The 15,396-nt window shown below is 40.9% G+C and overlaps 1 protein-coding gene and 1 non-coding gene across 10 annotated transcripts in view; one reads left to right on the forward strand and one right to left on the reverse strand.

Moving 5' to 3' along the window:
• The window catches only part of TPST1 (tyrosylprotein sulfotransferase 1), a 185,529-nt gene that overhangs the window by 8,069 nt on the left and 162,064 nt on the right, over positions 1 to 15,396 (reverse strand). For 2 of the 9 annotated variants that reach the window (XM_073792052.1, XM_019921878.3), the window contains one exon: positions 11,553 to 11,986. The exons of the other annotated variants lie outside the window; for them this stretch is intronic. In XM_073792052.1, the coding sequence (XP_073648153.1) occupies positions 11,973 to 11,986 (14 nt within the window). In that variant the 3' untranslated portion in view covers positions 11,553 to 11,972. Of the gene's footprint in view, positions 1 to 11,552; positions 11,987 to 15,396 lie in introns of those variants that run through there. 9 annotated transcript variants of the gene reach the window in all.
• LOC117308426 (small nucleolar RNA SNORA70) lies at positions 4,673 to 4,803 on the forward strand. The gene has a single exon (XR_004522403.1). It is a non-coding gene; the product is annotated as a small nucleolar RNA SNORA70 (small nucleolar RNA).

Genomic DNA, 15,396 nt, shown 5'->3' on the forward strand with positions numbered 1-15,396 from the left:
AGCTCAAAAATAGGCAAAGCAACTCTGATGTTAGAAATCGGGATACTGTTTACTCTGGGGAGGAGCAGGGTGGTGGTGATTGGCAGGGGGATGAGAGAGGCTTCCAGCGTGCTGGTAGTTTTCTGTCTTGATATGGGTAGCGATTATAAAGATGTGTTCATTTTGTGATCATTTATTGAGCTATGACTTGGATACTTTTCTCTATGTATGTTACACTTCAATAACAAAACAAGCCAGTAGCTTAGGAATTTACTACTCTCGCTCTGTCTTGCTCTCTCTTTCACACACACATACACACACACTTTAAGTGCAAAGATGTTTGTTTCAACACTGTCAACAACAGAAAAAAACTGGGAACTATTCATGTCAATCAAGAGTGAAGAAAGTCTCCATCAGCTACAGTTTGTTAACTGCTGGACTCGAGAAACTACAGGAAGAAACTATGGATTGTCATTGGGAAGAGAGCCACTGGGTAGCCCCTCAGAGCACAAAGAAATCCTCTAAATGGTGACTACTGAAGCCTACAGACCTAAAGGATTTTTACTTGGTCATAAGATGACTGATCCACTTCTAAAAGTAGCAGTATTCCTTCTGAGATTGAGAGAATGAATGTACTGTTTTCCTGTCTCTTTCTCTGCAATTTCTAAAACCTGGTCTATTCTTTAGGGTCTCTGCTACAGTTCTAGGAAGGCTAAATTAAAGCAGAGAGAAGAGGCTTATGCATAAGATATTTCTTTAGATATGCATCACACTGGAAGCTGAGGTGAGTGCAGGATAACAACAACGCAGCTGCTAGGAGTGCCTCGAAACCTTCATACCCTCAAAGAGTCCCAGGTCACTGGAGGGTTGGCCTAACTGCTCCCTGAAGAAGCTGCATGTCAGAATCCTGTTTGCTTTACCCCAGCACCACAGTCCAGAGAGTGTTCCAGCTTTCTTCATTTCCCCCCAGTTAGTTACTGAGATATAATTGACATATAACACTGTATTACTGTTCCAGCTTTCTGATGTAGGAAGTGTGTGTGTATCATGTTAACACTGACTTCCACTGTGCCTGTCTCTACTATCTGTGGGACAAGCAGACACTACATCCAAAGCAGGGGCTCAAGCCATTAGAATAGGTTTTTTGTTTTTGCTTTTTACCAGATTCTCAAGTGTCTTTCCTTCTCCCTCTATTCAGGGAACTGAGTCCCAACCCCCATCCTCCAAGTCTCTAAGCATAAGCTGCTCAGGCCTAGGGTCCTGTGCCTTGGCTCCTTTACCGAACCAGAACAAGTTTGTTTGCCCCAGTGCCTCTTCCAGTGTTAGTGGGTTTGGTCCCTAAGAAACTTTTCTTATATTCCTCACATCCTCTCAGAAACCAACTCTCCTCTCTCTTAGCTAGCCTCTTCTGCTAGAATTCAAGCAGAAGGTTCAACGCAAGCCCACGGGGTCATACAGCTAGTTAGTGGCAGAGTGAGGCTCAGAAGGCCCTGGCTCAGCACTCTCCCATTATACCACGCTCTTTGCATTTTACTACTATTAGCAAATCTAACTGTTAACTTTTCCCTTCTCTTTTTGGTTTGTTGTAAGGCATGACAGAATATACGAGTGGGAACATTAAATATTATAAGTGTCTTCCAGAAATCAACAGTTCCAGAGAGGTAAGGCTTATATGAAAGGGGGGAAAAACCAAAACCTTAAATATGTGATGTTACAAATGTAATTTTAAAAAGGTGGGGGGGGGGGAGTTCAGGATAAGACATCAATCAAAAGGCTCAATCAAAAAATAGGCTCAATCAAAAAATAAGTGGGAAGCTGTCTCCTCTCATTATCCTTTAGGGAAAAAATGCTTCAAAAGTTAGGAACTACAGTACTGACAAAAAGAACACTTTCTACTGACAAAGCAGTTCCTATTTAGTGCAGGAAACCAAGCACGGCAAAGTTAGGAGTGGAATTTCCTCTGGCTAAAGGAACAGTGTTTCTGGACATACTAATCTCTGGTACTAATGAACTGAGGATTTTGCTAGACAGAAATGAGCTAGGCAGTCAGAATCCAAATGCTCGTACAGAGCCCTCCCACCTCAAGCACTGAAGAACAACAAGGAAACAAAAGTAGGCTTCTGATTTAGAGGGTGCATTGGCAATAAAAATAATACAAACAGCAGCTAAACTTTGTTATCTTCTCTGCATCAGGTTAGTGTTGAGCATGCGTTTCACATTTATGACCTTATCCAATCCCACAGTCTCCTGAGGGAGGTATTATTCTCTTTTTACAGATGAAGCAACTGAGGCACAGAGAAATTAATTTTTCCAGTGTAGTGAAATGGGAGGCTACTAAGTACCATGATGGGGCTTAGATTTTAAAAGGGTCATCCTAATTGCTCTGTTTAGACTGTAAAGGGCCAAGGACAGAAGTGCGGAGGCAACAGCAGTAATCCAGACAAGACAGGATGACAAGGAGGCAGCGGTGGAGGTGGTGAGAAGTGGTACGTTTGTGGATTTTCTTTTCCTAATCATGTCTAGATTTCCTAACAGACTGGATGTGGAATGTGAGAGAGCAAAGGGGAGTCAAGGATGACTCCAAGGCTTTTGGCCTAAGCAACTACCAACTGGAAATATGAAGTTGCCATCAACTCAGTTGGGCAAGGTCCTGGATATAGCAGCTTTTCAGGCGTTCAATTTCAGAAATGTTAAGCTTCAGATGTCTATTAGACAATAAATGAAAATGTCAAGTAGCCAGTTAGATATACAAATCTAGGGTTCATGGAAGAGGTCTGGGCTGGGATCTATAAATTTGAGAATCATCAACTTATAGATGGTATTTAAAACTTGATACCTGATACCTGGGTTATCCAAGTGCTCAGGGTAGAGAGAGAAGAGCAGAGGACTTAAGACTGAGATATGGGGGCATTCTAACATTAAGAGGTCAGAGAGAAAAGGAAGAATCAGCAAAGAAGACTGAGAAGAGGTCACCAATGACACAGAAGGAAAAATGTAAAAAGTGGTGTCTAGAAGCCAGGTGAAGCAAACGTATCAAGGAGGGAGTAATCAACTGTATCAAAAGAGGCTGGGAGACAAGATGATAACTGACCATTGGCTAAGCAGTGTGAAGGTCACTGTGACTTGACAAGAGCAAATTAAGTAGAATGGTAGTTGTGAAATTCTGAATGGAGTGAATGTAAGAAAAAATAGAGGGAGTGGAACTGGAGACAGGAGTACAGAAAACGAGCTTTTAAGTAAAGGGAAGCAAAGAAATGGAATGGCAGTGGCAGGGCACCTGGCATAAGTGTAGGGTGTGTGTGTGTGTGTGTGTGTGTGTGTGTGTGTGTGTGTGTGTGTGTGTGTGTGTGTGTGTGTGTGTGTGTGTGTGTTAAGATAGAAGAATTAAAGGCATATTTGTTTGTTGATGGGAAAGATTCTGCTGGAATGCAAAATGTGATGATATAGGAAACAGGGAGATGGGCTTGGGTACACAGGGGAGGAAACGCCTTTGGACAGGAACACGTTCAGACGTTCACTTCTGTTACACAGACTTTCTATTATGACAGATGAGGATATTAGGTTGTAATACTTCCCTTCCTCTAGTCTCTCAAAAATTATACAATAATTTTTGTTTAAAGCCACATTCTGTAAGTTTTCATTATTATGACAATATAAATATCACAGTTACATTTTCTTACACAATTTGTGCTGTTTTAGCTAGAGTTAATAATTGCCTCATATACTTTTTAAATAATAGACTTTATTTGTAGAGCAGATTTAGGTTTACAGAAAAAGTGAGTTGAAAGCAGAGTCCCCATATACTTCCTCTCCGTCTCCTACAGTTTTCCCCAATTATTAACATCCTGCGTTACTGTGGTACATTTGTTACAATTAACAAACCAGCACAGATACACTGTTATTAACTGAAGTTTTAGTTTGCACTAGGGTTCACTCTCTGTGTTGTACTTTCTATGGGTTTTGACACATGTATCCATCATTACAGTAGCACACAGAATAGTTCCACTAGCATAAAAGTGCCCTGTGCTCCATCTATTTAGCCCTCCCTACCTTCTCCCAATCTTTTTACTATCTCCATAGAGTTGGAATCATACAGTATGCAGCCTTTTGATTGGCTTCTTTCACTTAGTAATATGCACTTAAGGTTCCTCTATGTCTTTTTGCAACTTGATAACTCACTTCTTTTAATCACTGAATAATGTTCCATTGCCTGGATATTTATTTACCCATTCACCTACTGAAGGACATCTTGGTGGCTTACAAATTACAAGTTGTAGCAATTATGAACAAAGCTGCTGTAAACATCTGTGTACAGGTTTTGTGTGAACATAAGTTTTCAACTCATTTGGGTAAATACCAAGGAATGTGATGGCTGGATTACAAGGTAAGTGTATGTTTAATTTTATAAGGAACTGCCAAGCTGTCTTCCAAGTGGCTGCACCATTTTGCATTCCCACCAGCAATGTATGAGGTTTCTGTTACTCCACATCCTCACAATGATATGGTGGTGTCAGTGTTTTGAATTTTGGCCATTCTACTAGGTGCATAGCGGTATCTCATTGCTTTAATTTGGATTTTCCTAATGACATACAATGTTGAGCACCTTTTCATATGCTTAGCTGCCATTGGTATATTTTCCTTCAGCAAGGTGTGTCTATTCAGATCTTTTGCCCATTTTCCCCATTTTCCCTTTCTTTCTTTTTCTTCAATTGAGGCATATCCCCATGGGGGCCCGGTGCACAATGGCTGCAAACAGCAGCCTCCTCAGTAGTGTATGCAGCCCTTTGCCTGTACGGGTTGCCCTAAGGGACCTTGGAGACAGCCCTTTCCAGTGGACATTAAAAACTGGCATGCTGTCCCCACTCTAGGCTCCAGACGGGTATGCGCGGTGCCTTTGGAAAGCCCCAGGGCACAGTGGCCAGGGTCCACATAGGCTAAGTCATAATGTCCATCCGCACCAAGATGCAGAACAAGGAGCATGTGCTTGAGGCCCTCTGCAGGGCCAAGTTCAAGTTCCCTGGCTGCCAGAAGATCCACATCTCCAAGTGGGGATTCACTAAGTTTAATGCAGATGAACTTGAAAACATGGTGCCAGAAAAGCAGCTCATCCCAGAAGGCTGTGGAGTCAAATACATCCCTAATCGTGGCCCCTGGACGAATGGCGTGCCCTGCCCGCATGACAGCCTTGGCGCTGTCCCCTCCTTACTCATGCCCATCAATAAATCCTACTTTCCTATCCAAAAAAAAAAAAATTGAGGTACAGTTGATTTACAATATTACATAAGTTTCAGGTGTACAACATAGTGATTCACAAGTTTTAAAAATTATACTCCATTTATAGTTATTATAAAATGTTGGTTATATTCCCTGTGGTGTACAATGTATCTTTGTAACTTATTTTACAATAGTAGTTTGTACCTTTTAATCCCTTACCTCTATCTTGACCCGCCCCCCTTCCCTCTCCCCACTGGTAAGCACTAGTTTGTTTTCCATTTCTGTGAGTCTGTTTCTTTTCGTTATATTCTCTAGCTTGCTTTATTTTTTTTGGTTCCACGTATAAGTGATAATATACAGTATTTGTCTTTTTGCATGTCTGAAAATGTCTTTATCTTATCCTAACACCTGTCTGAAACTTCATCTGGTTATATAATTCTAGAATATAGTAATTTTCTCTCTGAAATTATGGCATTGCTCCATTGTCTTCTATTTTCCCATGTTTCTGCTGACAAGGCTGATATCATTCTAATTCCTGGTCCTTTGTATGTGACCTTTGTTTTCACTCTGCACTATTTAAGAATTTTCTCTTTATCTCTGGTGGTTCTATAATTTTATGATAAGGTGCCTTGATGAGGCTCATTTTCTTCACTCATCGGTACTGGAGATGCATGTCCTTCTGTTCTTGGGAATATCCTTAAATTATTACTTTGATAATTTCCCACTCATCATTTTCTCTATTTTTCTTGGACTCCGATTAGTCAAATGTTAGACCACTTGAATTAAGCCTCTAATTTTTTTTCCTCTCCAAGTCATCTCTTTGTCTTTTTGTTCTACGTTGTTTTTTTTTAAATAAATTTATTTATTTATTTATGGCTGCATTGGGTCTTCGTTGCTGTGTGTGGGTTTTCTCTGGTTGTGTCGAGCAGGGGCTACTCTTTGTTGCGGTGCGCAGGCTTTTCATTGCAGTGGCTTCTCTTGTTGCGGAGCACGGGCTCTAGGTGCGCAGGCTTCAGGAGTTGCAGCAGGCGGGCTCAGTAGTTGTGGCTCGCGGGCTCTAGAGCACAGGCTCAGTTGTAGTGCATGGGCTTAGCTGCTCCGCGGCATCTGGGATCTTCCCGGAATAGGGCTTGAACCCGTGTCCCCTGCATTGGCAGGCGGATTCTTAACCACTGCGCCACCAGGGAAGTCCCTGTTCTACTTTTAAAGAACGTTAATTATAGTTCATTTACGTTTCTTTTGCTCTTTACATGTTGTTTCTTCTGAGGTTCTTTTTCATCTTTCTTTTAGTCTCTTTCATGTTAGAGAAGTTCTACAAACGTCCAGTGAGTCTTGGCTATGAAGCAGAGTTCCGTTTATGAGGGTTGAGTCTAACTGCAGGTATACTTCCTCAGCCAGCTTTTATTTGGTCAGGGCTCTCCATGTATCATGTTTGTAGGCTTTTTTTGGGGGGTAGTTAAGAACATAGAGAAAGCACCACAATCTCTTACCTTGGTACCAGCATTCTTCAGCTGGGTAGAGGTAGAGAATTGAGGCATCATCTAATGATAATTTATTTTTTCAGAAAGCAGACTTTCACTTAACGCTCTGGTTTTCAATTTGGAGCCCTAACTCTATTCCTAATGTCCCTATTTTCCCTCTAAGAGAATGTACTTCTTCTGCAAGGGGAGGGGAAGGGTGGTGATCTGGAAGTCTAACTGCTCTATACAGACTTTTGATCTCTCTCTTTTTAGTATCAGACCTCATCCCCCTCCCCTAATACCTGATGTTTCCAAATCCCTGAACTTTTGTAGGGTTCAGGGTGAACTGGCTTGTTTCTTGTTCCTCTGCTTGCTTGCATCCCCCTCTTTTCAGGCATATAAATTCAGCTATCTTCCACTCTGCTAAGTCATTTACTATTCCTACAACAGCTTTCCATCTTCATATATTACGTTTTAGTGGTGACAAACGGGTTTGGGGTCTCTAGTTTGGTGGTCTCTGCAAAGCTGGAGATAGAAAAGGAGAAGAAGAGATGCTAAAATTAAAGGACCCAATAGTACTTAGTTTTAAAGAAACATGTGGTGAGGGTGTACTCATAGTATGTATGTTCTCTGAGGTCCATGTGAGCAACGTGTGGCTGAAAGCTTTGCAGAAGCTGGAAACCACTATTTATAAGACTGCTAAGTAAAGGAACACATTATTACTGGAAAAGGAATTCTATGTTATGCAGAGAAAAAAGATAAGAAGGAGAGATGTGTACTTCCCAAAAACTTGAGCTGTATTGTTAACTATGTGCAAGACACTGGAGCTGAGGGAAAAGGACTAAGGGTTTTTTTTTTAACCACTCCCTTACAAGCTCTAACATTTTGCGATTCTGAAAGAAGTTTCTCAAAGCCTGAATACCACAAGGAATCCTTTCTCAGTTCCACCCTTGCCCCCTCGAGCAGGCCTCCTGGTCTGTGTCTAGCAATTTATAAAGATTACCACACTGCTCTTGATCTTCTCACAGAGCAAAACACTAAACAAGGTCTAAAAGAAATGCATATAAAAATGTGAGGGCTTCCCTGGTGGCGCAGTGGTTGAGAGTCCGCCTGCCGATGCAGGGGACACGGGTTCGTGCCCTGGTCCAGGAGGATCCCACATGCCACAGAGCGGCTGGGGCCGTGAGCCATGGCCGCTGAGCCTGCGCGTCCGGAGCCTGTGCTCCACAACAGGAGAGGCCACAGCGGTGAGAGGCCCGTGTACCGGAAAAAAAAAAAAGTGAGCTCCGCATATTTAACCCTGCCTTATAGCTTTTACTTGTGACGGTGATAGCACGCTTCCAGTTGAGAGGCTTTGGCTGGTGACGTATACCATTTCAAAAGAAATAACTTAAATAGAAAAGTAAATTGTATTTGTTGTTTTGGGTTTATAGACTAAAGTCAGATTCAAATTTCTGGAGTGAGGTATAATTAACTCTGTTATAAGCGAAGCCTTCAATCGTGGAACTACCTAGGCTACAGAGCTAGAGAAGGGAGGAGAATTTATCTAAGCTGCCTGTGAAGTTTCAAAAACCCAAGAAAGAAGGGGTTCTGAATACTGGCTGAAGCAAGCAATGCATCATTCTTTTTTTTTTTTTTTTCGGTACACTGGCCTCTCACTGTTGTGGCCTCTCCCGTTGCAGAGCACAGGCTCCGGACGCGCAGGCTGGACCGGGGCACGAACCCGTGTCCCCTGCATTGGCAGGCAGACTCTCAACCACTGCGCCACCAGGGAAGCCCTGCATCATTCTTGTTACTTGTTCTCAGGCCACTTGCAGACTGCAGATCCAGTTAACACACTTGCAGACTGCAGATACAGTCCTCCATTAGGTCCCTTTTCCTTTACACGGTTTTAACCATCGTAAGTTATCTGGTCTCAACCTGTAGCAATCAGATACAGCAAACAGGAAGGCAATGGGCAAGTACTGATAACTGAGAAGTGACAAATGAAACAAAGGAAGACACAGAAATTATAAAAGGCAGACAGGAAGCCTTTTTTAAGAAAGGGACCAACAGTTCTATATCCTATATAAAGAGAAGATGGGCATTTTTCTCTTTATAACACATAATTTCCTTTGGATGAAATGAAAATTTTAATTATGATCAAGTATTTATTTAAGAAGGTAAAGAAATATGTCATCAAAATGCAGAGGAATTCTACACCAAAATATTAAGGTTTGGTCTTAAATGGGACAAATCTCTCCAGAAACCTGACTTTCTAGAATGACGGGTTCCCCAAGGGTTTCAGACAGTCAAGCTTCTACAATTTACAGGAGAAAGTGTCAGACATGTTATGAGGCCTAATTCTGAATCTGGCTTGATCTTACGGAGAATATTAAACTTTTTCTAAATTATTTTCATGCTAAAAGTGTTTGTGGCCACACTCCCTGAGACTGAGCCCCCATGATCCCTGCTTCTGGTATTCATGACATGTGTAATCCCCTTCCTTTAAGTGTGAGCTGGATCTAGTGACTTGCTTCTAACAACTAGAATATGGCAAAAGTGACGGGATGTTATTTCTGAGATTAGGTCACAAAAGTGTTTCTTCTGTCTTGGGTACTTTTTCTTGCTTATTTGATTGGAAGGAAGCCAGCTGCATGCTGTGAACTGCCTTATAGAGGCCCAAGTGGCAAAAGAACTGATATGCCCAGCCAATGGCCAGCAAGGACCTGAGGCCTGCCCACACTCACAGGAGGGAGTTTGGAAAGGGATCCTCTCCCAATTGAACCTTGAGATGACTGCAGTCCTAGCTCACGGTTTGACCACACCCTCATGAAAGACCTTGACCCAAGGTATCTAGATAAACTGCACCTGGATTCCTAATCTACAGAAACTGTGAGATAATAATTTGTTGTTTTAAGCTAATTACCCTAAATTATAGGGTAATTTGCTATGGCTAAGTAAATAACTAATACAGATTTTGGTGTCATAAGCAGGGTGATAACGTAACAAACACCTAAAACGTGGCAGAAGTTTTGGAACTGGGCAGGAGGAGGTAGCTAGAGGGACTTTAAGGGGAGCAGCAGTAAAAGTCTAAATGGACATGAATTGACAGTAGATTTTAGACTTTGAGGAGGCCACCTGTGCAGGTTTTAAGGAATGTAGGGACACCTGATTAGACACTAGAGGCAGGGGGGTCTTATAACACAGTAACAGAAAGTTTACCAACCCTGTCACCTGTAGTTATACAGAAAGTAGAAAATGAACCAAACAAACTGGATGGTCCAGCTAAGGAAACTTCCAAGCAAAGTACTGAAGCAGCGAAGGAAACTTCCAAGCAAAGTACTGAAGGTATCACTAGGTTTCTTCTTGATAATTATAATAAAGTATGCAAGAGAAGAGAGATATTGAGGGAAACATTGTTTAAAAAAAAAAAAGGAGCCATGAGTTGCTGGTTTTGAAATGGGTTTGAAAATTCTTAGCCTCGCCATCTTCAATGCTAGAAGCGTAACGCTGTCACATTTCTTTCACTGATTTTGCTGCCAATGTCATATCACCTTCTCTGCCTTTTAACTCTCCTGCCTCCCTCTTATAAGGACCCTTGTGATTACACTGGGCCCACCCAGGTAATACAGGATAATCTCTTCATTTAAGATTCCTTACTTACATCTACAAAGTCCCTTTTGCCATATAAGGTAATGAACGTGTTTACAGATTCCAGGGATTAGGACATGGAAATCTTTAGAGGACCATTATTCAGGTTATAATCAATAGCTAAATAATTACGATACTTGGAATTCCCATTTATAAATAGGAACACAGGGTTGAATAAAATGCTATAGAAATGAAATAGTTCTTACACATAAACAAAAAGCCCGTACATGTATCTTTAAATTTTAAAACAATGACTTATGTAGGAAATGCTCTTATTCTTAGAGATGTGTGCTGAAGGAGCATAATATCTGCAACTTTCAAATAATTCAACAGCAAAAAAAAAAAACAAAACAAAGAAATCATGTGTGTATACATGTACATAGAGAGATGAAGCAAATATGGCAAAATTTTAACTAATGAATCTGTTACAGTATATAGATGTTTTCTAGATTTTTCTATAAGTATGAAAAAGTTGGGAAAAAATCAGAGAGATCAAAACAATTTTCAACAGAACAAATATATTAGCCTTAGAAAGCTCATTAGATTATAAGAAATATATAATTTGTGAAGGGGCTGAAATTGAGGATTAAACTCAGGGGTTGGCATCCTACTCTGCAAAAGGCCAGAGAGTAAATACTTTATGCTTTGTGGGCTACAGTCACTTTCCCAACTATTCAACTCGGCTTGTGTAGCGTGAAAGCAGACATAGACAATATGTAAATAAATAAGTGTAGTGTGTTCTACAAAAATTTTATTTATAAAACAAGTGGCAGGCCAAATTTGGCCTGTAGGCTGTGAAGTGCCAATTGCTGATTTAACTCAAAACATTCTTTCAAAATAAGAGAATTTTAAACAATCTCCAGAAATACATACTAATGACCACACTATGCGCACTGCAGACTTTAAGGTGTTGCTTTTGCTCGTTGTTTTCTTCGAAGTGTGTGTACATATAAATTGTTTTGCTCAAGTGTAGGTACATATACACATATGTGTACACACACACACACACACACACACACACACACACACACACTTTCTCTCTCTCTCTCTCTAGCTCGCTCGCTCGCTTGCTCGCTCTCGCTCTTGCTCTCCAAGGGTTAAAAGATTAGTCTCATAACCCCTGGTTGTGAATTCAAATTTCACTGTAAGCTCAGACCTAATTTATTCCTCCTTTCTGTAAACTCACTGTAAACTCTATAATATAGTTAATCCTTCCTCTCTCCCTCCCTCCTTCTCTTCCCTCCCTCCCTCTCTCCCTTCCTTCCCTCCCTTCCCTCTTCCTTCTTGCCATCCTCTTTCCAAGTGTGCTCAAGTGCACAGAATTGGATTATTCATAATCCTCAGTTCATGACAAATTTTCATTATTGGTCCATGCTTGGCCTGCTGTTATTTGTTATGCAATTCATTATTTTTATTAATAGACAAAGCATTCCCCCTTGAGAAACAATGACTTGATAGTTTCACATGCAGAGAAAACACAACTCCAGCCAGATATGATAATGTAGGAAGGAATCTAGATTTTGAAATTTACATCTTTAATCCCATTGGGCTCTTGTGGCCCACTAGAGACTCATTATCTCTAAAACACAAATATGAAACAGCTGATAACATGTATGTTTACATATTCTCATTTGTCTTAAAATATTTTGGCAGCTTTGCAAGTCTCAGACTGGGCTCCTGAAGCATTCAATAATCTTGTGCTAGAAACAACAGAGAAATGTTATTAATACTATACTCCCTATATCAAGAAGAAAAAATATTAATCAGCTCAGAAGCATGATCTGCTCCTCCAATAATGTTTTTTAAAAAAAGTGTATTGACTTTTGGGTGAAGTTGGACATGATGGATTGGAATGTAAATTGAATTGTGAACATGTAACTATAGGAACCTCTACAGAAAGGAGTATAAATATAGCAATTATAGCATTAGGACTTTGATTTCCTGGGGAGAAAAGTTGAGCATGCAGAATGATTAAGAAATCACATCATTTTACTATGGGACACTTATCAGGCAAGAATGCTAAGTCATTTCTATTCAAAGGTAAACGTAATGAACATAGTTTGCAGAAACAATGAAGGATAGTTCATACATACAAGTACAGTCAATAATAATTTCATCAATTTCCTTCACTGGGGTGCTTTTTCCTTCTTTTCTCAAACTAGGGAACTTTTAGTTATCCTTTAAACATGAGAATCCAGTAGTGCCATTTCTGTGTCCACATGGCATCCCAAATACCCTACTTTTATGGCAGTTATCACGTTGAATTATAGTTAATTACAGATCTATTTTCAGCATACTTCTTAAGGAGAAGGATAAACCCTTAATCATCTGTATATCCTGGATCCAGGGATGAATAGATAAAAAAGAAATATAAAAAAAAGAAATAGGGCTTCCCTGGTGGCGCAGTGGTTGAGAGTCCGCCTGCCGATGCAGGGGACGTGGGTTCGCGCCCCGGTCTGGGAAGATCCCACATGCCGCGGAGCAGCTGGGCCCGTGAGCCATGGCCGCTGAGCCTGCGTGTCCGGAGCCTGTGCTCCGCAACCGGAGAGGCCACAACAGTGAGAGGCCCGTGTACAGCAAAAAAAAAAAAGAAATAAATGAAGAGATCCTTTCATAGTGGTCTCCATTTTTACAGATGATGGACTGAGAACAGTTTCTGAGGCCAACTTACAGTATACATTGAGCAGAGAAGCAGAAGAAGCAACTCCATCTGGCCCTCCCTGATGTGAACCTGCTGACCCTTCAGGGCTACAGATACATTACCTTATAGAATACTGTTATTCATTCTATTCAGTTCTACTGTTGGAAATAAAAGGATTCAAGAATTTTAAATTATTTTTTGATTAGAAATTACATAGCTTTTTGAAAAAGTGTTCCCTTTTGCTTAATTGCACTTTGAAATGTTCATGAAGGAACCAATTGGTGCCAAGTAGCCAAAAAAAAAAAAAGCATGCTGCAGATACAAGTGCTTTGCCTTATTTTCTTTTTTAAAAATCGGGGGCTTCCCTGGTAGTGTAGTGGTTAAGAATCCGCCTGCCAATGCAGGGGACATGGGTTCGAGCCCTCGTCCGGGAATATCCATGCCGCAGAGCAACTAAGCCCGTGCGCCACAACTACTGAGGCTGCATGCCACAACTACTGAAGCCTGCGCACCTAGAGCCTGTGCTCCGTAACAAGAGGCCATCGCAATGAGAAGCCCGCGTACCGCAATGAAGACTCAACGCAGCCATAAATAAATAAATAAATGAATAAAATGGACACAATGAGAAAAGGAAAGCAAGGCTAGAACAATCATATTCTGTGTAGAGAAGCAGACCTGTAAAGAAAAGGGGAGGCTAAGAACAAGGAAGTATGTCACACCTTCACTCTGTTAAGATATTTAGTTTAACTAGATTGAAGAGCTCAAAATCAGTACTGGGGCAGAAAGAAAGCGTTCAAAGTTTCCTTAAAGCATAAAGTAAAATCTGATTTACTTAACAGAGATTGGTAAGTGTTGAAATCAGTGAAAAGGAGACCAAACCCTGTGTGTGCATGTATTTCTCCCGCTGTACATCTCCACATAGCAGTAGTTTTACTCTCTGTGGCTGCCCAGGATTTGAATCCCCTTCCTACATTTAGGAAATGCCTCTCCTCATAAGTCTCGGTAGGAGACAAATCTTGTCTCCTGTATCAAAACTGCAAACAACACATACATGCCCTGCTTCATATCTCCTTCTATATAATTAATAATAATTATAATAATTGTTAAAGGTGATTTTTTTCATTATTTTTTTTAAATTCAGGGCTACATGCTTGGTCAAATTTTCATCTGGTGCTGATCCCTTTTTGCCTTATTATTCATTTTTGAAAGAGAAGAGTTGTTCATATGTCAAATATTTATAAGAGGTTCACATTGGGGAAGGCCCAGGGCTACATTCTAGGTTAGTAGGAATTCTCTTTATGATACAGATTGTGTGTGAGAATTGGGTTTTTTACCTTTACTTTTCTACAACTAACAAAGATCCACACTGCAAAGCTGCTTTCATTGCTAAAACTCTCCTTCAACCGACTTTACAACAGCATTATACAAATATGGTTTAAAAGGTCTGTGTTTAGTCCCCATCTTCCCTGTTTTGTGATATTTCATGCCAAACCCTGTCTAGGGAAGCTATTGGAACTTGGCTGTGTACTGTTCTTGTTACAGACTGTTGATTTTTACCCACAGACGCTGTCACTTCTGTCCCTGACTTTTCAGGTTAAATAAATTGGTTTCCAGCGCCAGTTAAAAAAAAAAAGACTGTTGGGGGCTTCCCTGGTGGCGCAGTGGTTGAGAGTCCGCCTGCCGATGCAGGGAACACGGGTTCGTGCCCCGGTCCGGGAAGATCCCACATGCCGCGGAGCGGCTGGGTCCGTGAGCCATGGCCGCTGAGCCTGCACGTCCGGAGCCTATGCTCCGCAACGGGAGAGGCCACAACAGTGAGAGGCCCGCGTAACGCGAAAAAAAAAAAAAAAAAAGACTGTTGGTTTTGCCCTCAGTGCTTGCCAATTCTGTAGAAACCTGTGTTCTTGCCTAAAAGCATCCACATTGGGTGTCCCCCTCACCTTTCCTCGACCTTCACTGCATTGGTTGATCATTCCTTAATGTCTTCTCTCAACAATCCCTCTTATTTTTGTTTTCTCTTCACTGTATTTGTCTACTCTTCCTCAGTGTCTTGTGGTTTGGGGCTGTGGATTTCTCCAAGTGTCAAACATAGAATTTATGTCTCTATTTCTTGTTATGGTTATTGTGTTTAGATGATTTCCAAGATAAGAAGAAAACGACTATCTTTTACTCTGGCATTTAAAAACTGAAATTCAGATATCTTTTCCCCTCCTGATTTTAAGTACAATTTAATTAAAGTATAACATATAAAGGAAAATGTGCAAATTGTGGCTGAACTGCTCAATGAAATTTTACAGAATGAACATAGATTGAGAAATAGAACATGACCCAGCAGCCTCTCTTGTGCCTCCTTCTAGTCAAAAAGTTTTATCTCCTCCAATAAGAGTAACTTTGAACTTTATAGAAATAAAATCATGGCCCAGCCCCTGATAATCTGATTTTTTTCTATGAATTTGCCTATTCTGTGCA

This window comes from Tursiops truncatus, chromosome 15 (genome assembly GCF_011762595.2).
Source record: "Tursiops truncatus isolate mTurTru1 chromosome 15, mTurTru1.mat.Y, whole genome shotgun sequence".
NCBI lineage: Eukaryota > Metazoa > Chordata > Mammalia > Artiodactyla > Delphinidae > Tursiops > Tursiops truncatus.